This window comes from Macrobrachium rosenbergii, chromosome 34 (assembly GCF_040412425.1).
Source record: "Macrobrachium rosenbergii isolate ZJJX-2024 chromosome 34, ASM4041242v1, whole genome shotgun sequence".
Taxonomy (NCBI): Eukaryota; Metazoa; Arthropoda; class Malacostraca; order Decapoda; family Palaemonidae; genus Macrobrachium; species Macrobrachium rosenbergii.
This window is the reverse complement of record NC_089774.1, coordinates 6,077,092-6,100,651: the sequence shown is the minus strand read 5'-3', so window position 1 is coordinate 6,100,651 and position 23,560 is coordinate 6,077,092. Positions and strand designations below refer to the sequence as shown.

The window sequence follows — 23,560 nt, the reverse complement described above, 5'->3', positions numbered from 1 at the left end:
GAAATGTTTATGGTAACTGTTGGGAAATTTCAACAGAATTTTGGACTGAGGAAGTGCAAAATTGAATTTCAAAGGAAAGGATAAGGACTGAAAAAAACTATTTGTACATAATTTATCCATTTTATTGATACAAAAGCTATTTTACAGAATGCATCTGAACAAAAGCAATGTAACATCAGATTTGTGTTCTTTATGGTATGTTTACTTATATATTCCCCACTGTTTCAGGAAAAGCAACCAGTCACAATCTTAAGGGCAAAACACAAGATAAAGAGAAAAACCAGCTTCTCTGCAGTGAACAAGAGCCAGAAGCACTAGTCATCGAGTGCCAGCACCAATCAAGCAAGAGCCAGTGCCTCCCTAGCAAGGAACCACCAACCAGACGTCACAAACCATGCTAGAGGCAGTGCCAGTGATGAAAGATTCTGTACTCCAACCAGGCTACAGCTAGTCTTATAAACCACCAGCCAAGCTAACATTAGCAAGATCAAAGCATCTTAGGAACAGCTGTGTTGGTGTTGCCCTTCATTTTAAAAACTGGGTCTGAGTCAACCACACCTTAATATCTCTAGTTCCAGGAGTGTCAACACTAACCTGGTCTGAACACCAAGACATGATAAGTCTCAGCCCTGTGATCCTCTTCTATGAAAGCCAGCAGCAATGTCACAATTATCCAGAGCCGGTCGTAAGAGCAAGATCTTAGCATTATAAGCCTCAGTGATATCATCTTGGCTTAGCAGCTGCACCAGTTTATCTTGACCAAGCACGAACATGATAGCCATGCTGTAGCACATATAGGACAGCACTACTCAGGCCATCTACTGCCACACAGGCCAACACTTCAGCAGCAAAGAACTCGAATTAGTGCTCACATCAAGAGAGGCCACACTGCAGCACATCTATACAAGCCAATCGAGTGAATGCCAAGCCCTCATCTTATCAGCCAGGATGAAAATGATGGTTATCTGGTATCAATCTAGCTGGGAGAACTAGATTCCAGAGATCTGGATGAGATTTTACTAAATAATACAAGAGACCTGAAGTGCAACTTGTTCGGCTTAGTTAATCTTGCCTGCCATTTAGAAATTAAACCACACTGGGACCCCAAAGTTCGTCATTTAGAGTTGACTTATGACTGGTTGGGCAACATTAGATGATTAATGAATGGGTTTGGGTAACATAGTGAGCTAACTTAAGCCTTAAAATAATCCCATTACAAGCAGAACAAAACTACTTTGATGGGTAAAAGGGCACAATTCTTCACAACTCCACCTTCAGCCGGTAGTGAAACAAGGGGCCAAGAATGTTAGTAATTAAACCGCTCTCTGGGAAAAGCAGTTCGTCAGCACCTTGTTTCATTACTGGCTGTAGGTGGGGTTGCGAAGAATCACGCCTCTTACTCATCACAGAAGTTTTGTTCTGCTTGAAATAATTAGTTTAAGATCAAGTTCAATCAATTAGTTACCCAATCCCATTCAGTATAATCCTCTGTTGCCCAAAGTCATAAGTCAACTCTAAATGATGAACTTTCAGTCCCAATGACTGTGGTTTAACCTTTAGAATTTATTAATGGCTTCAACTTAGGTGTTAGCATCTTAATTAGCCAAGTTTTTCTGTCCTCAAGTAGGTAATTCCTATAGAGACAAAAATTCTGTTGCCTAAAGAACACAAACCTAACATTATGTACCAACATAACCTAGAACACATATTTGGCAGTCAAACGTTTACAAACAACATAAATTACAAACACACAAACAACAATCATGTGGAGTCCACATCTACACATCTTTTCAATATCTTGTCTTTTATACATGAAAAAACTACTCTCAAATACATTGCAGTTGAAAATATAAAAATATGCCTTGGTATAAAATTTACTGGAAAAATATTGATTTCACTGGAAAAATATTTTTATTAAAATATATTTTGCTGTAAAAATGCTTTTATGATTTAACCAACAAAACAGCTAATACCTTCTGAACAGCTGGCAACAGAACAGCTACTACTTTCTGAACAGCTGGGCAAAGCCTAAATTAAATTTACTAACAAAACTTCTCTTTGGAAAATGTATTTTTTTCCTGATATATTATGGAAGCTCTGCTTGGAACCTGTTTACAACAATACAAACATTTGTTCTCAATAAAGGATGACAAAATATAATTTTGTGCTGAAATATATAACATTTTGTGTAGCATTCTTCTTTGGTATAGAACAGTAAAAGCAATTACACAATCAGATCCTTCGAGTAATCTCAAAAACAACATAAAGCATTCTAAAAGCTCAACAAAATGATCAGTCATCACATGATTATTAATCATGATAAATGCTGATCACGTTTCTACCGAGATTCATAACGGAACAATAATCGTGCTGGAAAAGAACCTGTGAAGAGTTAATGGCACTTATATTACAAGAAGGCAAGCAAAAGCATCAACAGCTGCATAAAGTAAAAAAAAACCTGTACGGCCACCCATTTTATCTAATGTTATAAATGAGATATGGCATCTTTCTGGACACAAATTCAAACTGAAGTACGGTACTTCGGGCCACAATATTCAAAGGTGCCTAGTTTTCCTTCTATATACTATATAAGTATTTGTAGAATTATGGTATGGGCAACAGCCCTCTAAATATTTTACCTTCCAGTTCTAGTAATTTTATTTTTAAATAAGCAAAAATTTAATGACTAAACTAGTTGATGGCCAACGAAGCTGAATATATAATAGAAAAAAAAAGTAATAACTTGCTACAGCTACAAATATTAATATAAAATCCATTACTCCATTAATTTCCCCTGAAGATCTTACACTTTAAACTTACATACACTATAGTATTACTAAAACCTTGTGTTTCAAATTACAAATTTGTCCAGATATAGCCATGTCTGTTTATGCAACGAAATCCCTTGCCAACAACTAAATTCAGTAGAAAACTTAAACAGGAAATAAGAATATAATAGCTGTCTAAACCCTGTCAATTGTAAAACAGAAACAGATCTAAAGTGACTCGCAGAAATGTACTGCAAGTGAAGTACGCTTTTGTTTTGGACTAATTATAATCTGCTACAAATATTCCTATTCAAAATACACAATCTCTGTAATACAATGTTTACATATTCTTCAAACACCTAACAGATAACAGACGGACAATAAATTGTGTTACGAATAAAAATTGCAACCAAACCTGTCATTTAAGGTTCTTAGTCTAATGTGTTTTCCAATATAGATGAACTACTCTATATAAGCTACTGTACAGCTGTCCAAATATAGATAACTATATCTAATGTATCTTTAAATATATCTATATTACTGATAACAAAGTCAGCTTATCTTTAATCATCAAAATATATTACAGTGCTAATATTTGTAGGCCTTACACCATGGCTTGTGCTACAAATGTGATTCATCAGGATCAGCATTACATAAATTCATTACCATAAACTTAATGCATGAATGAAAATGAGTGAATTCACCAAAAAAACAATACACTGTCATGGCATACATTATGCTTCTCATATCTATAATTACAGACCTGTATTTATGAATCCATTTTGCTGATCTCGTAAGTCCCCGTGCATTTTTTTAGTTACAAAGTTTAAATGCATATTATAGTAACAAGTGTACTTCAGATAATTCGAGGGTTAGGCTATGTAGAAAGTTAGTTTGTAAAAACACAAATTGACATAACTTTGCCCTATTTCCCCCAACTGTCAAGCTGATATTACGTCTCCTTAATATAAAACAGAAACTGCAAGTTCAGGCATAAACATATTACATATTCAATTTCTGCCTGAGATTAAAGTATTTCTTAAGTTATTAGTTAAGATTCAAGGCTTGCAATGCAGAGCATTAAAAAAAACCGTATGAGGAAATTGAGGAGTCGAGATATTGATGTGCCCACTGGAAATAAATGGTTTTGAATTTGGTCATGATAATTAGCTACTCAAAATGTACCCACCAGATCCTTAAAAATATTACCTATCAAACTATCCAAAAGATACTTATCCTAAAAAACAAAAATGCAAAATTATAAGAAATTTAACTGCAAAATAACACTCCAAATTTACCTCCTGCCTTATTAAGGAGCCAGTGTTCTGGAAAGTACATGGATTTCAACAGGAGAAATTTAGGTCCCTATTTAGATAACTGTACTGAACATTTACAGATGTAATAATTAAACAAAAGCAGTTCAAACTCCAATTCTTCTCACAACCCTTGTAATTAGTACTTCTTGTCACAGAAGTTCGATAAGACCTGTCAGTAAAAAGGACAGCCACTCGGTGTAATAATTTCCAAAGGCATACAAACTTTATAACATACAGTATTTGCAAAGTGAAAGTTACATATTTTACCATAAACTGCACAGATACAAATATGCCTAGAGAATGACTGCCACAAATCATTAAATGTGGTTTGTATGAGACGTTAAAATTTCAAACATCAGCAATTAAGGAAGCCCTTTAACAGAAAAAAGCCAAACATAAACAAACACAAACTATCATGGCATATTAGAGATGGAAAACACCTCCAATAAGCTTAAAAGGCATTGTGATTACTATTTACGTCTGAAAACATCTACATTCAAAAGACCTACAGTACTACACTTTCAGCAGTAACTCTAAGTCGGGCATAAATGGCTTCATCTGTTATTTGTAGTTCCTTTCTTGATGATGTCTTGTTCATGAAAAAGTTCATGTAATGTGTTGCTGAAATACTTCTAAAACATGAATTACAGAACTTAAATTTCATGGCGATTTTGACGAACAAAATGCTGGACAATTTAACACTGTCATTTTGGACACCTACACTATACTCGTATGTAATGCATCTACTCTCAAAATATCCATCAAACCAAAGAAAATACTGTTTCTTGCAATAACCTTTCATTGACATTTATCTCAAATGACATTACAATTTACACCTTTTTTCATAACACCCCACTTGAGACACAATTGCTTGCAAAAGCCCTGTAGACATTTGCATCTTACAATATTATCAGGAAATCTTACCCACGTATACACAAATATGAAGAACCAACCCCTTACACTATTAATCCTAGGTGAACACATACCATATATCCAGCGTGCATATTAACCCCTTCCGAATAATATGTAGACTTTCCACATAACTTTTAGATCAATCTAATGCAGACATATTATTGTCCCAAATACATCTATCAATGTGGGGTTGAAATAGACTCACGACAATGTCAAACAGATTTCTGCACATCACAATTTTGCATGTATCTACTATACACAACAAAACCTCAATCAGATTTTCTCAAATGGTACCCTGGTGTGAATATCAACTTAAAATACAATGCACAAACTCAACGTGAACATTAAACCTTCACATAAGCCCAGTTTAAACATTTAAAACCGTTACTATAACCCAGAAGAGAAATCTACAATTTACAATAATGTTGTACTGTCTATTAAATTAATTTGCAATGTTTGTCCCCTTCAGTAAAATCTTTCAGTTTAAGAGAGCAAATAAGTAATTGGTTCCACATCCAAACACTTTTGAATATGAGACTAGTAGTCTACACAACCGTCTGCTTGATCAAAACAATTACCATGTAACTAGCTGCACTATTAATAGCCATCCTTATGATAGCATAGCAAACGTTCCTTGACAAACCAAAAGAAAATAAACTGCAACTGAATTGCAACATCTTGAGATTCATAGCTATAATACTATTTATATCAAGCAAAGCTTAGCTAACATTACCAAATTCTCTCATTACAGGAGATCTATAGCAGTAAAATCAAGCCTACACTTAAGAACAAATATTTCAGATCTACATAAGTGAAACAAAAACTTCACCACTCAAAGAGACAGTATTACTGTATGGTAAAATATATTAAAATATATAAAATATGTATTTACACAAAAGTTTCATCAACTATATCTGTAAAAGAAATTGTACGCAAGAAACAAATGAGAATATTTACACGCAAAAATATCAAATACTGAAAAGGATCGTCCACAAAAAAAAAAAAAAAATAATTACGCAAAATTAAAAAGCAGTTAAGCAAAGATTGGTTTTACATAATGCTTACTAAGGTTAGTTTCCTTTAAGGATAAACGAAATAGGTATTTAATAGGAACTTGTTAACGACAAAAGAAAAATCCAAGGCCACTACAAAGCACATACCTCAAAGCAATGGGCTACACAACCACTACAAAAAAATTAAAACACTCAAATCTCTTACAGGCTGAAAACTTACTCAGGGTTGCTGAATATGAAAAATATATCGACGGGAAATCTCTAACCACTAACAAAAATCTTTCAAAATACTTATTTTAACTTCTTGAGTTATTTTCTCCATCTTTATACATTGAAAAGCATCATTACTTTTCATCCAAGGCAGAATATGAAGAGAAAAAGTACATTACTAAATGTACTTGATTCAGATATGTGATGGTATTACCCTACCTGTCTTCACACTAATAACCAAAGTACTGTCAAGGTTTTGGATAGAAAGGTGGCACTATTCCCTACATATGGTGTATGGTGTGAAGTGGAAATTTCAAAGATCAAAGGCCACTGAAGAAAATACATTCTCTCTCTTTACCTAAACTAATTTGAATCTTCACCTGTACAGATTTTAGAAATGCTACCAGTTCTCAAGTTAAACTAATTAGGAATGACAGTAAATTTCTTCAAAATCAACCTCGTTAATGGTTAAACCTTTAAAACCAGCCTTGAGGTGGCTCTCTTGATTTCCAATAAGCCCCAAGACTAAATTTTGGCCAACTGTCCTAGCACATTTCATGACTATATTGCAATTCTACCCTAAATTCTTACTAAATACTTATGGCAAAAAAATAATTTACTGTTTCATACAATGTGTATAAAAACCGTGATGAACAAACTTTGGACATCGCAAAGGTCCGTGAATGGGGCATGTAAACATCTTTCTATATTAAGGTTTCAATGCTTTATACCCATGGTATAAAACTGAACAATGAGTGCACATTATACACTACTTGTGATGGCACATAACTACCCAAATACAGTTTCAATCAAGAATGAAAATACTTAAAATTGCCCAAACAGGAATACAGTACAGCAGGCTGATAGAGAAATAACAGGTCACAAAGATTCCAACCAAGTTTGGAAGCCTAAAAACCTTTACAATAATTGCACCCTGAATAAAAAATCTGAGAGAAAAGAAACTTCACTGACTTTAAATACTGTTAAACATACTTTCGATGCAGTGCTTACCGATGCTCCCAGACTTATTGAGGTTCAACCATTATTTCCTTCATGCAATATCACCCCAACTTTCACCCAGGTTTAAAAGTAGAATACCCAACAATTACAAAATAGTCCTCTTGTAAATTGTATCCTTTCAAGTTATTTAATACTTTCACACACACACCATGAAGATACAAATAGGAAAATGTAAATATATAATGTACCACAGATGTTTCATTCATAAATGTGTAGGAAGTTTGTTAGTGCATGATTTGAAATCATGTACAGTAAACCAGGTGTCAAGGAGACTACACAAACTGAGTTGGGGAAAATAAAAATATTAAATTCACGAGAACTAGAAGCAACCCTAGCTTAAAAATTGTACTTTCTGTGTACCAGACTAATTGCTGGAGATGTACAGATATGAAAACATTAAGATTAATAAATAAGGTCTCAAATAGTTACCTGATGGCTATACACTTCAAATGGTTACTGTGCCACCATGACCATTACAAACTACAATAAGTTAAAAACTTAGAAGATTCATTCCATGTTTGGCAAATTAAATTTAGATATCTGATATTAGTCCACTAACCAAGAGACACAACAAAAATATCAGAACCTGCAAATGGACGGAATGAAATGCACTTCAGCTACAATGATAACGAATGAACATACCTATAATATTCTGACAGCAACTCACCAAATTATAAATTCATCATTACAACATTTTTGTCAAAATGTCCCTGTATGGCGAGATATGAGTTTTCTTCCCTCTCTTAAGCCTTGAGCACTTTCTGCCTGAATTAAAATCTGGTCTAGGTTTCATACATACATCATTACCATCCAAAAAGTGACATAGTTCAGAATAAACGTCCGTCAGGATGACTTGGCAGTCTCACAGACAGAAATATTTACACCTACACAACCCAAATGTAAACTTGGAACTGACAAAAATCCAAGACAAAAATGCCTTATCATTTTACGTTAATGTCACTATACTCAATGCTTTAGAAATTCTCCTAAGTCTTGTTCTGTTTTGCTTGTTACAATCGTAAACACTGCAGCAGAAATTGTTCATTACTTTATGGATTCAAGATTAATTACTTTTAAGCAATCCTTCTTAGCCAATATTCTGTTTATTTGTAACTATCCATTGCCAAAAAAAAATAATTCTCAATAAAAGCTTGGCTATCATCAAAAAAACATTACTAAATGTTGATAAAAAGTTCCAAATTTTTCTTCAAATGACAACTGCACCTGACACACTTGTCCTTCTATTGTTCAACACTGCTATTATCAATTTCTGAGACTTCTTTAGCTACTTACTACCTACAGTGTGCCCTGCACAAGATACTCTCAGCAGTTCATAGAAGGTTCCTTGTGACATTTCGTCAGCCCAAATCTATAATCCCTATCTTTTTACTTAGTTGTGCAACTTCTTCCTTATACGAACAAAGCCCCTAGGTGTCAGATTATTAATCTGGTTTGGTGGTGTGGTGAGATTATTTCAAAATAAAAAAGAACGAGAGTTTAGAGAATCACTAACGTTTAAATTCAGAGATGAGTAAAAAGAGACTGAGTACCAGGTATAACTTCATGTAACTGCAAAAAGCTTGAGTCTTGTTTACTGACACAGTTTACTGATAATGAAGTTGTTTGAGTAACATAAAACAATTCCTATCAAAGCAGTGAAGAGTATTCCAATAAGTTTTCTGTTCACTTCACATGGATTTTATGGTATTTACTTTCAAGGAATAGAGCTAAATTTTTCCTTATTTGAAAATGACTTTGAAATATACCGTAATTTGCAGCCGAGATTACAGTTCACATAAAATAAATTTTGGGTTAATTCATTTTTTAGTAATTTGTTTTCCTAGGTATTCAAACCAGAGCCTTTAATGTGGTATTCTTCTGTGTGAGTTGGAAACAGTTGTTGAAACTTATTCAAGGTAGGTGCGTAAACAGGGAGGGAATCCCTTCACCTGGCCTTAATCACAACTTTTTTACTTAGCATCAGGGACTTTGTGGAGTGGTTGAAGATGACTTACGGACAGCCAAAGCCTAACTATTTGACATCACAGGCAAATGCTCACTTGCGCTATGGGAGCTCCAGATGAACCAGACATTGCTCAAAAGCTTGCACAATCAAGTGCTGCAGATTCTCATAAAACAAGAAGTATAGTACAGCAGTGACCTGCTGTATCAACCCCAGCTGTACATGCACGATTGGAATGAAAGGATAGTGCCAACTCTACTCTGTGTACTTTTGCAAAAGTACAGGAGAGAGTGTGGTGCAGTTCCCTGGTCTCAAAAGAAACAGGGAGACATGAGGTCCTGCTGAGCCTTTCTCTTCTCAACTACAACAGAATGCAGGTGCATCTCCCAAAGGCAGGATGACCACTACAGGAAGCTCAATTAGGCTGAGATCCCCAACAGGGGCAGCAAGAGGAGTAGTAGGAACAGCGGATCACTCAGCTGTGGCCAAGTGATCCAAAAAGGTTGCGGAATACCAAGAGAAGGCTTCGTCTTCTGCAGATACTTCAACTGAGAGCGCACACGTGTCCCCTGGCTGCCTCTGAAAGATAGCTGGTACTGAAAACTTACCTTCACCCACCCTCCTCTCTTGGACCACGACAGAGGAGAATGAACAGAAGGGGCAGGGAGAGGAGTGGTAGTGGTGAAGTCTAGGAGAAAGGGGCCAAAAAGATTAGAGCAGTGTCAAAGTGGAATTTTTCCCCCCTGAAGACATAAGCAAACGAATTTTGGTCTTAACTCAGTTCTTGGCAAACTTCCACTGCAAAGTGAACAACACAAGAGCAAAAAGTGGCAACAAAGCCATCTAATGTCATTCACCTTCATAATAAACGCACAAACACACAGACATACATACAGACACAGAAAAAGAAGCTCCAATGAGACAGTTAGTTAAGAACATCAAATAAGTCTGTACCCAAAAACTGGCAAAAAAAAAAAAAAAAAAATTGGATTATAGCAGAAAAGGATTTTGAAAGCAACTATTTGCCCAACTAACTCCAATTAACCTCATTACCAAGTTTCAATAACCGTTTACAGCTCAAACTGACGAATACTCCTACTTAAGGGGCAATAGTCTGTATTCCTGCAGGAACAAATATATAGTTACTCTGATGTTTTTACCAGAAAAGTTCACATTGCTAAGAAGAATGTTTTGCGAAGCATAAAAATTGGTAAAGATGCACTGTACAGAGATTCTAAAAGCTACAGGCTCTGATGTGTTAAAAAATGAAAAGTACCAGTCCTTTTCAGACCAATAAATTGAAAAGCAAATATTTACAGATATAATGATATGATAAGCATTTCAATAAAAATTCAGGAGGACAATGTTGAAATTTAAAGCATGTTAAATTAAAATCACACTGTAGTTTCCTGAACAATTTTAGCTGGCTTACTCGGAGAAAGAGGAACAGCAGCTTCGTCGTCGTCGTCGTCCAAACTTCGCAGACTTCCTCGCAAACTTCCGTTGGCTATTGTAGTTCCATTGATGGGTACCGTTCTTGCACCCTTCCTCGGCAGCATGGCCGGAAAAATAGTCACCGAGAAATATATCATGAGACACACCCACGACGAACTCATCTTTATCCAGACAGCCGACCAGGAACGACCAAACGTCATGAGCTGCGCAAACTCCGGGGTGTACCATGCAGTCAAGCTCATCATCATGTACATGGTTGCCAAGCCTAACATGACATGGAAAAGGGAATAACTGTAAGCCAAACCACCGGCCTCGTTTCGAATCACCCTCTGTCCTCCGATGTCTTCGACATTGTGCCGATGAATTCTCTGTCTGGTTGGACAGCTTGGGAATTCTATAGCCTGGCAACTGTCCGTGGAAGATGTTCCTACGGCAGAGTACATGACTGTCGTGAACGTAATGACGAAACTTACGTACGGCATTATTCTGTCTGCTTCGGTTCCTTCGTCGTCATCTGGTCCGCAGTAATACTGTTGCTCTGTCGTAAGGATTCTGGAATTGGTGTGAAATCCTGGACCAATCCAGATGTTACGGCTATCTGGTTTTTGGAATTTGCGTGGTGCACTCCCTATAGCAGTCCAAGTAAGGTATATTACGTACATTGAGACGAGCGATGAGTGCAGGAGACGCAGACGAATATCTTTTGGACCTGGAAATGTTAAAGTTAATATGAGGAATCTGAACATGAGATTTTATATTTAAGTTTGTGACTCATTTTCCTGGCTGTTATTTGATCTCACAAAGACAATAAATAAATGGTTACTGGAAGTAAGAGATAAACAAATTATAATAAGCAAGTACTGCACAGTAAAGATACTAAGGTCATCTAGGCATACAGGACATCCACGAGTTATGGTGTTTTTTCAAATACATTTATCAAGAACCGGTATCTAGTTACGGCACCTTAAGCACCGTCAAAGGAGCTTACAACAAGAATAGCTACCTAGTTACAGTGCTGTAATCATGTTACGGCGCCGTAAGAGCCCACAGCACCTATTATTAATTAGTACCAACTTACAGTGGATACTGACTTACGACGCGTCACTGGAACAGAACCCCCCTGTAAGCCGGGGACTGCCTGTACTATGAACTGATACCATACTGTATTAACAACGCAATTTATGGTTACTAATACTTCAAGTCATACAAAAATATGTAATAACTGCTTTGTATAACTCAGCTGAAATCAATGAAAGTATGGGTCCTTGCCTCCAATTTCATTTAAACTATTTACAAAAAATTTGGCTCAGGAAGCAATCAGTAGGGAGAGCAGTCTTGTTGTCACAAGATATTGTTCTCTCTTTCTTAGCTTAAGATTACAGAAATAATATTACAAATTAACTTAATGTAGTCACATTTCTACATTCTCATAAGGCTTGTCAGAAGGCTCTGTTCTTCAATGTGAGTGACAATTGGACCAGAGGTTAGAGAAATTTGCAGCTGGGTTGGAAGTGAGCAAAGGGAATGGATGAAAGCGTAACATAATACCAGTTTTTCATAAAAACATCACATGCAACCACATGCGAATACATTAGTAAATAATCAATGATAAAGTTTAAACATTCACACTAATGATACATAATTAGTGACAATGTAGCATTACTGTAGATGTTTCTTATTTCCACAGTTACCTAAATCAGTTGCTTACTTGGTTCTGTTCAAACCACACAAATTGTCCCAATTGCTTTTTCTTTTGCACGAGACCAGCAGTTTAATGTTTATGTAAAATATAAGTTACTATCTGCATAATACACATATACAATTGTATGTGATTTATCAAGAACAACTAATACTCTCAAATAACGTATGCAAGCTACAAACACGACGTAGATAAAGCAATCCCCACCTTGTTTTACAACTGCAACAACTGAGACTAGCACACAGGCTGCAGTGTTAATAAGGATGAACCACCTGTTCCGATCGCATCCCTCCTCAGCAGCAAAATAATAGTATAGGAGGATGACAGCACAGGCGCAGACGCTGTACGCTACTATTGACGCAGTTAACGCTACATCTGTAAAGAGAAAAGATAGTATTTTGACTACTTCTCACTCACATTAAACATTTTACTTTATAAATTGACAGTGAGCTGAAATAATTCATAACGAAAGCTTAATTTTAAAATATTAAAATGATCATTATGCACTGCTCAAGATGCCACTACTGAGCTGAATTTTCCTGCTTTTGGACAACGCTGGCAATATGGACATGCAAAGTTGTGGTGTGATTAAGATGAAACATCTACTTCGACAAATCAAATTGGCGTTGGATGATGGTTGTAGAAATCAAATCATCTTTTCCTAAAAAATATTTGAAGATAAATAAATTTGAACAAAAATTTCCATCTAATAATGGTAAGGTATTATCTTCCAAAAATTAACTGCAACAACAATTTTTTCAAGATATAAGGCTTAACCTGAAACTAATACAGATATTAGTCAAACTAACTCACTTTCAAAGCAAGCACTGCATGTGTACATCTTAAAATTGATATTCTTTGAAAGTTCTCCACAAAAAAGTGCAAGCAAAAATTCTAAATTTAATTTCTTTAGTCAGACAATATACTAAAAAGTAGCAATGATTATACAATAATTAAGACACTGGAAAATCTACAAAAAACTTTCACTTCCCAATGAGGCAACTCACATCAGAACATGCATCTGATATTATAGTTTTACCTGACCCAGTGTGAGAGTGTAACTATCTTTTGACAACAGTGTGAGCAGTAACCCTGAACTTTGTATTACTGTATTAATGAAGCTTGCTACATACAGTTCTTTAACACTGGCTTCAAGGATCTCCACTTGGATAAGGGACTGAAATTGAAAAAATACAAAGTTGAAACTTAAGTGATGGGTGATAAAAACATATGGAACGGGTGAAAAGTATGGGGGTAGAACGAGTGACCTAAGTCAGTATTTTATATGAATGGATAAGTACTTGAATAACTAAGAAACAACTCGACACTTACAGCCATACCAAAAGCATCGTGAACCTCCATTGTCCACCCGGGCAGCAATTTTGTCGGTCCACGAATGGTACAGGAACACGAGAAGCAATAGTTGGATCACTATGAACAGAGCAGCTCCAGCCATTGCCGTATACATCCAGACTGGATTTGGAAAGATAGTGAGGAATTATAATCAAAATTAAATTGGAAAAATACAACTAAATTCTGCCATGGTAAAATACCTCATTGTTACTAAAGATATCTAATGTATTAACCAGAACTCAAATAAACCATTGTATCTTACAATATAAAAACCAATGTATGGTACAATATCTACATCAATGAAATAGGCCTTTGATGATCTTAAGAAACAGGATATTACCCCTAAAAGACTGATCTACAACTATGTAACCAGCTTTCTTCCACCTTCAGACCTACAAGGAATAGAATGTTTACTATTTATGAAAAAACTATCACCACAAAACCACAGAGGTATTTTTGATGTAAAGTAGGGAGATGTTCACTGGATAACAATAATTCAAGGGGGTCATTCTATACTACCTCTACCAAAGCAATCCAATTGGATTTTACTTATAAATGTTCTTTAAAAAACTAATCAACAGTAAATTTTGAATGCCTTGTGTCTCTACAATTGCAATTCTTTATGCACAGTACATGCAAGTCCTCTCACATAAGGGATATCTAATGAGAAAACGCTAAGTATCAGAAAAATGTTTACACTGACCTTTGCTCGAAATGACAACTTACGTTCACCCCTTTATGTTTGGGACTGTGAAATTCCAAGTTTCCCAAGTTAGTTACGTCATGAGACTTTGTCAGAAATAAGGATTTCTTATGAACATAACTGATTTTTTCATACAAACCTATCACTTATATATAGCAAACATTCATATTCTGAATGTCCAAGACACTGCAATCGTTGATCTAACAACAAACGAAAAGTGATAAAATAAATCGCACTTGGACAGGAATACAGAATTTAAACCAAAGGACAAGCGCTGGAACCTATGAGGGCATTCAGCGCTGAAAAGGAAACTGACAGGAAGGAGGTCTGAAAGGTGTAACAGGAGATAAACCTTTTGCAGTTGCCCTATGAAACAATTGTTAGGAGAGGGTTGGGGAAAGTCAGGTGGAAGAAAGAGAATATGAACGGAGATATAGTAAAAGGAATGAAAGAGGTTGCAGCTTGGGGCAGAAAGGATGCTGCAAAGAACCTTCAGTAATGCCTACAGTGCACCATTTGAGGTAGGCTGATGACACTACCCCACTATGGGAATAATTGCACATGCTTTTATATGAACGGTGAAGTTGGAGGGAGATAAATTAAAGTAGCTGAACAGCTAAGTGGGTAGAGACCAAATGGAACTAATACAATGGAAAATACAAAATGCAATGCAGCAGGGGCTGGAATCACACAGCATGTTTGACATCAACAAGATCCTCTTCTACAGAATGAAACTGAATTCCACAGAATGTATCAAAATTCTGGAGAATGATTCAAAGTTTAACAGACTAATTTTCTGGGACCAAGAAGGAATTAACAGGAATACTGTATACAAATGAAAGTGAAAAATCTAAAAACATCATTTGTCACTGGATCCTCTTTCTTGAAAAAAATGCACTGCACATGAATGTAGGCCAAAAGAAATATAATTCTGGGTCAAGTAGTACAGATTCCTTTACACTGTATCTTGCCTGGCATGGCAAAAAGGTAATTCTCAGTTACCTAACAATGGAGAAACCAAATGGCCTCATCCATCAACATAAAGTTCTTATGTTCGATTTTCACTTTAAAGCGTTCAACATGAAATGAGTTCTTTATACTGATTTGTGTGTTGTGAACTTTCTGTCTGAATTCTTATGTGGTCTTGGTCTTCGTTTGTGCACTTCTTAAATTTCTGCGCCTTCTCATTGGTCTTCCTATGGTACTTTGACATCAACTACTACTCTGCTTATGCCAGTCAACCTTTCTCATCACAGGTCCAAAATATCTCAAGATTTTAATTTCCCTATTTTCCAGTCCACGAACACCACATATGTCAACACCTTCACTTCTTTCTTTATCTTAAGAAACCATTTTAATTTTTTGGGGGGAAAGTAGGGCTTCCCACATCCTTCCTTGACCAACTTGACCAAAATAACCTATAATCCATCTCTCTGGTACTTATTTTTCTGTGATCTTACAATAAAACACAACAACTCATAAAAAGAAAAATATCATGTCTTCACGCATGAATTTCGATTTGTATCTAAACTGACAGCCAAGGACCGACTAAAATGTTAAGAGTTCTTGCAAAATCTATCTAGTACAATTAAAACATATGTTACAATCATCAAAAAGTATTTCTAAAGCTAAACGACAGGAGCTCTAAGAAACTTCTGATAAGAATTTAGGAGAGTGGCATCATCTGGGCAAATTTTACGCTGATACAATCTTTGTGCAAACATCACAAGCCATTACTATAAAGTTCTTTAACGAGAACACTGAGTCAATTCTCAGATCCAATAGGTTCTTAACTGAGAAAAGGCAACTGCAATAAGGTGAAGTTTGACAGCAATATGAAGAGACCAAATGGAATGAATGAGTAATAAAGGTAGATGGCCCTGTGGCTGGGAGCAGAGGAATATAGATATATGAACCTCAAGTACTGAATAATGACTCCCTTCTAAGCTGCTTAAAGGTCTTGGTTTTACTGAATTTGTCTACTAAACACTTGAAAAGTTTGGTGTCAAAAACAAAATTGAAAATTTCATGCAGCTGAAAGCACTGTACAAAATACTGTAGAGAAATTAACCAAAATAAAAGTAAAAAGTCTTTACTAAATTGATTATAATTAAGAGTCTTAATTATAAATTAATATACCCATCGATGCATTTCAACCTTTATGTTATGATTTGTATGTACAAAAATATAAGGATACATGAACACATGCAGAATAATTTAATAAAAATAATTAAAAAAACTTTTTATAAGGTGCTAAAATAATCAAGGTATAAAATAACATTGAGAAATAAAGTGATTCATTCTCCATTAGCAGATCATTAAGGAAAATTTATATAAGGTGCAAAAAAAATATGCTTGATGGTATTCACATCTAGAAACATTCATGAAAAATTACTATTGTGTAAATAGTTTTCACTGGGCCGTAAAAACGAAGGTAAGGGAACCTCTTACTCAAGTAAACATGTCACACACCTGTAGTCCTTGTCACAGGTGTACTTTTATGGTTCAACTATGTATATTTGACCACAATTAGTGGTCAAAGGATAGGTGTATTTTAGTCCCACCAGCAAATGGGTTTATCAAGTTTACCTGGCAATACCTAAAAATGGGGTGAAAATCTTCCAAAGTATTGGAAGTAGACATCTTCTGCCCGAGTCTCCTGGAGAGAGATGATTGCTGTTTCAGACTTTGCAAATCTTGTCTTAATATATTTTAATATTATTGTCCACCAAACTAAAATACAATTAAGCATTCAATTATCACTCATATCCTCAATAATACATTAAAATTTGTACACACAGCTTCTGGAAAGCTTGATACCAAGTATTTATTAATGCAATGTAGTTTAACGAGAACTTCAATCACCCTGTCTAGTCCAAAGAATTTGTTCCTGAGATATGATAACTGGAACAAGGAAAAGTTGAAGCAGCTAAACAGCCACGTGGAAAGAAACTAACCCTTTTTAGCAATATTAGTACTCTACTCTAATTATGATTATAGCTAAACAATATGAAAAATGTCATATCATGTCATATGTTGACCAGTGTCAAGATACGGGCAAAAATAAAAGTAATTTAGGAGGGTTGAGACAGCATGTCCCAACCCAAAAGACATTATGTACCTTCCTGAAGCTCCGATTAAGGTACAGTACTTCAATCTGCATATTTATACAAGGACCAACGAAAGAAAGGCCAATCCCAGGCTAGATTATGACAAATCAAAATAGGGAATGTTTACTTATGAACTTGTTTTTACAAATACAAATGTACTTAAGTATATAAACTGTTTTTCATATTGAGATATTCATTGCATTAAGCATGCACTATATGTCTGTACCTAGTAAGTTATCAATGGAAACCAAGTACCTTGTAAAAAACTAAAAAATAAAGGTACTAAAATGCATAAAAATGAAACAATATCGAAAATTAGTGGGGTCAAATGTATACAGCAGGATATAAAATGAAAAATCCTTGACCTGTCCTCTCTTCAAACTGATATTTTTCCATCTAGATGTTAGTGAGTAAGGTAGCTATGTCCTCATGACTCACAGGCATTATGGATACAAGGAAGATAAATCAGGGGACTGGAATCTTGCCATAAAAATATATCACTCACAAGGTTTTCAACATTTCTTTTTGTATATTAGTACACTGATGTTTTATAATATAGAAACGAGAATTATTTTCCACTTGAATGACAAGGAAACAACCCTACATAATTGCTTATATCAAACATCGTAAAAAGTTAAATTTTGTAATACATCACCATACTTGTAATAAATGACTAGTAAACAACCTGCAGTAAACTGTGTATCAAACATACCTGTGATAAACCAGTCTTGAGGGTCTGGGATAAAGAACGCCCCAATGCAGAACGTTAATAGGAGTATGAACTTGTAAAACCACATGCCGTTGTGCAAACCCGCTCGGCACTCCCGACTACTTGAAACACCTGTTAAAAGGAACGAAAGTGATGGGATATAGAAAATGTAAAAGCACTTGTAGTTCCTGACACATTCAACATTACAATACAAAACTCTTTGTATTTTCATGTTCCATAGAAACAAACCTACTGGTTTTTGCCGGTGCCATCATGGCCAAACGGTTCCTTTCCACAAATGAAGCAGTGGTTTAAAGGACACCAAACCTTCCCTGCCAAAAGGTGTCACTTTTAGATCACTTTTATCAAAGTCAACAGAGCTAATCGCATCCAAGGGGAACATGAGAACTCAGAGTAAATGTTCCGAATCTATCTTGTTTTGTTTACCTCAGGTTCTCCCTTTACAAGGAAAACCTGCCTGAATTTGATCAGATGCCAGGTCTTTATTTACGCCAGTTCTCCAAAAATTTTGGGCCTCTCACAGCATAGCCAAACCATCTCAGTTTATTTTGGTTTTAGCTTCCAGACCTCACATTTCTTGGGAATTTCCTAATTTGTCACGATCTTCCCAGTGCACTGCAATTATGAAGTCTTTGTTTTGAAATAACCCCCATTGAAAATATCCACTTTCTGTTGGGTTCATGAAACAAATTGATTTTACAGTGTTTTGATTTCTTCATATTGATGACAAACCTATTAATTCTACTTCCAAGCCATCAAAAGAACTGCTCTGTTAAAAATATGCATATCACTGTGGTTATCCATAAAAATAGCTTTCATTTTCAATGGGTAATAGTAACTTTTCTAACATGAAATGTAAACAGTATACTGCACATAGGAATAAGGATCAGTAGATTAATGTATATGGGACACTCAACACTACTTGCATGATAATTTCAACCTTTCAATGACAAGGAATTAATAGTTTACTAAACTAAAAGAAAGATGAAGAAAGTCACTAAAGTGACCAACTATAAACTAACCAAGAATTAATATCATATAGAGTAATTCAAAACCAATGAGTCACATTTAATAGATTTTTGTGGCACTAGGCATAAAGATTTTTGCCAAAAGGTGACCATATAAGAACAATTTCTACCACTATGGGATCACCTGCTTTTACCAAGACTTTTTACACAGGTTTGCAGTTTATATGAGCACAAGCTTCATCATCTTAACTATGTTAAAAACAAACTCGCTTCACTTACCACAGGTGACTAACATGAGAAGAAAGTGATAGCAGGTAAACGCGAACCCTAATCTGTACACCGCAACGTAACCGAGAGCATCTTGACACTGGTCTCCAGCCCCGAGCCACTCGCAGACTATGTTTTCATCTGGAAACTGTTGAGTAAAATTAGCAAAATCAAATCACTGGTTAAGTGATTACAAATCATTTAAAATATTACGGAATACTTGCACTATAATAACTTATTTCAAATGAAAGGTAACTACTAATTGCTTTATTTCAATGATCTCAGATGGACTGCTCTTTCTTGCCTAAATTCCTAAACACTTATTACAAAGTTTGCAATGATCAAGTGTCAAAAGCTTCGTGCATCAGAATGAAATTCCAAATTCATACTGTGTTGCATTACTCAGTAAGTTCAAGAAAGTTATACAATAGTACATACTTATGAAACATTTGTTGTTGAGTGCTAGATAACTCAGATAACTTTAATTTACTTTATCTGACTGTATAAAGGAATGATTATCACGTTCTTGAAAATCCACTTCTATAAAAAGCATTACAATGTAAAAGACACCTACTTTGTGAACAGTGTTTGACAGGTATCAATATTTACTATTAAAATCTTTGCCCTTGACTGAATCGTGGATATAAGAGTGCAGTAGCTGTCACTTTAAATATCACCAACTCATCCTTGAGAAAACATTTTCTAAATACAGTAGTCTTCACCACTGCTCCTAATGAATTTTTATCCCTCAGAGAAAATCACGGTCAGTCACCCTTGTAACATGTGAAGAAGTAGAAACTTTGAAATTCATAACTTCTCTTCAAATCTGAAATATTCTTTGTATCAGCAAAAATAATGAAAATTTATGAACTACTCTACATTTTTTCTCAAGTCTTTTAGACGGAATGCCTTTGGCAAACGCTTGAAAGTGGGACTGGTTACTGAAGCTGGGTCATAAGGTAGTTAACCAGTGGCAGATAAATGAAAGGGTGAGGGACCTGCCAACCCAATATGTCCCCATAGCAAAGCAGCCAAAGAAAAAGGGGCACCACACACAAAGTGTGTGGGTGAGTCAAAATCATTCACTCATCTACCACTAGTTAACCACCCAGTTACAAAGCTTCAACAACAGATCAGCTTTTGAGCTTTTGCTGATGGTATTGCATATAAATGACAAAGGTTTGTATCCTTTTCGGAGCAAATGGAACACGTAAGTATCTTTTGTAATCTTAAGTTATTTACACCTCGATATTGGTTTTTTATTCCATTTTATATTTTTTTGGTATCATTGCAGGGTGCTAATGGGTAATTTTCAGAACAGAGCTCGGTATTGCCAAGGCAAAAATCGAATAAAGAAACACAGTCACTGCACTTTGAAGCTTTTCATTCGTTCTTAATTAGAATATTTGCAGTCTTTTCTTACACACTAAGTCTTTTCAATCTCGTTCCATGGAAAACATACCAACTCCATTATCCCTTCTTTTACTGGCACGGATATCATGAGGGCCATCATAGCGACACTCAGCATCAAAAAGAAGATATACACCAAACGTGTTGATGTCGACTCCGACACACTCGGACAAAATCGGCAGCAACAGCGACATGACGACGTTCCACAAAGGCATCCGAACTGAAAAGGAAGAGACAAGCTATAACAGTGTCTAAGATGGCATTTATCCCTTAAAACCATGAATGCCAAATGCAATGTATGTGTTGGCAACAGTACTATGGAAATGTTTTTATTTGAGGTACTTTTGGACATGATGAGAAGAACAGGAGTTACGTCAGAAAGCAGTAGATGAAGAAGCACAACCAAGGCCAAACGTAAAACACACACAATCAGAGAAAGATACAGGAATGAAGAGTTAAATCTGATCGCATTCCAGACAGATATTGCACAAGGTAGAATGGAGTGGAGAGTGTTCATTTCACATCTAACCCCAATTAAAGGAAAATCTTTCACTAACAAACAGTTTCTCCCAAAACTGTAGTTACAGTGAAACCCTTTTACCTATTATTCTTCCAAATCCCTGTGATTTACCCAGCTCTCCCTAGACTACTTGTGCTTGTGTCAAAATACTTCCTCTTAGGTGGGTACGTGTCGCAGCACGGCAAGTGTGGTGCCCAAACTGTACTGCTTGTCGTTTCACCTTCCATATATTCCATATGGTCCCTTCCATTCTAACTTTATAACTTCTTTACCTTTATAAATCATTCTACATCTAACCTTTCTTATAAGACCTAATCCTTCAGGCGAGCCCTACGAGAATCTATAAATGTGACTCATTTGTCTTTTTAGACTCCCCAATAATAATGTCAAAATCACAACTAGTCTATTTATGTAATGTCGTGACTCATTAAGAGATGTTGATCTAGATTTTAACTTCTACATGGATAGCTTGAAAGATGACAGGGAAGAAGAGCGTAAAAATTTTACCAAATTTATTTGCCACTGAACAAATGCAGCACGGGAAAATACGTCATTAGGCTTTGGTTTCCGTACTCGCAAGTTTGTGCATTACCAGACCACTGACGAATATTGAATACCATCTTGAAATCCATAACAATTTTATTTAAAGTCTAATAAACAAAAAATCTTTTTTACATACCCTTAATTTAATATTTCCTCTAACCTCTATTTGAGACTGTCTTACTTAAAGAACAGCAACCAAACGTCTACAAATATAACGATATAGGCAACCACTCGATAATGCAAGGCAAAACTGCTGTTATGTCCTTGACTGCTACCAATAAATTTATATATAATTTTTCCTATAGATAGTTAAACATGAATAAATTGGCTCAACTGTCCCCAATCAAAGAAGCAGATATATTTGATATTCATTTTTGTAAATGCATATTTAGCCCATATCCAATGAAATGAGGAACATCAATAAAAAGTCATAAATTTTGGGTCAGTTTCAATGATATTTGGTTATTAGGTTTAGATGGGTAAGTTATATTAGGATATATACAATAAATATATATGTTTTTTACTCATTTTCAATCATCCTCTACCTCCTACTAGCAGGCCATGATCATAATCTATAGTGAATTATATATTTAATAATTAATCAAGCATTTTCAATGATAAAAAGTCTTTAAAAACTTATATAGTTCACGTCTTAAAAATGAATACTAAGTGTCTATAATTACCAATATGATCTATCTAAGGTATCTATCCTAACCTAGGCTGGCCTATGCTTTTAAGGTTATAGGTTAGGTTAGGTTAAATAGGATTTTCTTTTAATTAAACGAGCCTAACCAAGCCTAAACTATGCATCCTATACCAGAGTTGTTATTTTTATTAAGCTTAAACCTAACTTGTTGGGCTAAATTAAAAAAAATATATATTTGACCGTAACCCTTTACTTAGGTCAAGTTCGGCGAACGGACCATACAAATTACCCTAATCTACCGAGATTAGATTAACCTAACTGATAAATACGATGCTAAATCGGTTAATTTAATTAATCCTAAGCCTAACAGGTTCGACTAAATTGAAAAAAAAGGATAAATTTAAAAAAATATAATACTCGATAATCCTAATTTTCGGCCAAGTTCGTCGAAGGGGCCAACCGCCTTATATATCTCACCTGGGGTCGACAACAGTTCCTCTCTTCGACGAATTCTTCGTCGCCATACATTGTCGACATGTCGAATATTCCGTTTTCGACGGGGAATAAGGAGAGGGGTCAATGATACGCGTAATATGTCACTCGGAGTAGAGAAACCGCCCTCGACACAGTCATCCTGCGAACATTTCCCCCTTGACTTTTTGTTATTGTTTGTAGATCAGGGTCGTGTTGTTGGTTTGACCTTTGCCGGAATTAGGTCAGTTTAATTGATGTATATCTAATTTGTTGCTATAAAATGGCTTAGTTTTAATATTATATTAAATTCGTTATGAGATAATAACGTTTTTATGCCGATATTTAGGTTATTTTTATCGATTTCGTTTCGATAAACCGACTCGTATTTCAAGGTTACCTTTTTGACATTAGGAGCGAGCTTCTTCTGCCTGAATGAAAATCGAAGTTTTTCATCAATTTCGCAATTTCCGATGTTACAAT

The 23,560-nt window shown here is 35.4% G+C and overlaps 1 protein-coding gene and 1 long non-coding RNA gene across 2 annotated transcripts in view; one reads left to right on the top strand and one right to left on the bottom strand.

Moving 5' to 3' along the window:
* Window positions 1-743, top strand: part of LOC136856113 (uncharacterized) — a 28,580-nt gene extending 27,837 nt beyond the window's left edge. The window contains exon 4 of the long non-coding RNA XR_010858240.1: window positions 229-743. This is a non-coding gene — a long non-coding RNA (uncharacterized lncRNA). The remainder of the gene's footprint in view (window positions 1-228) is intronic.
* Window positions 101-23,279, bottom strand: LOC136856111 (probable serine incorporator). The gene is made up of 7 exons (XM_067133759.1): window positions 23,084-23,279; window positions 20,950-21,117; window positions 19,500-19,635; window positions 18,235-18,363; window positions 13,689-13,829; window positions 12,564-12,731; window positions 101-11,366 (listed from the first exon to the last, which is right to left on the bottom strand). Exons 1-7 carry the CDS (start codon window positions 23,141-23,143, stop codon window positions 10,597-10,599), a joined length of 1,572 nt encoding a protein of 523 aa, XP_066989860.1. The 5' UTR covers window positions 23,144-23,279; the 3' UTR covers window positions 101-10,596.
* Window positions 23,280-23,560: the final 281 nt, after the last annotated feature.

What these genes read in the sequence shown, in the direction of transcription:
- LOC136856111 (XM_067133759.1), bottom strand. Translation starts at nt 23,143, where the DNA reads ATGTCGACAATGTATGGCGACGAAGAATTCGTCGAAGAGAGGAACTGT. An exon ending in GGAACTGTTGTCGACCCCAG is followed by an intron (nt 21,118 to 23,083) that starts GTGAGATATATA and finishes CTTCCTTTTCAG; the next exon opens with TTCGGATGCCTTTGTGGAAC. An exon ending in TCTCATGTTAGTCACCTGTG is followed by an intron (nt 18,364 to 19,499) that starts GTAAGTGAAGCG and finishes TCCTTTTAACAG; the next exon opens with GTGTTTCAAGTAGTCGGGAG.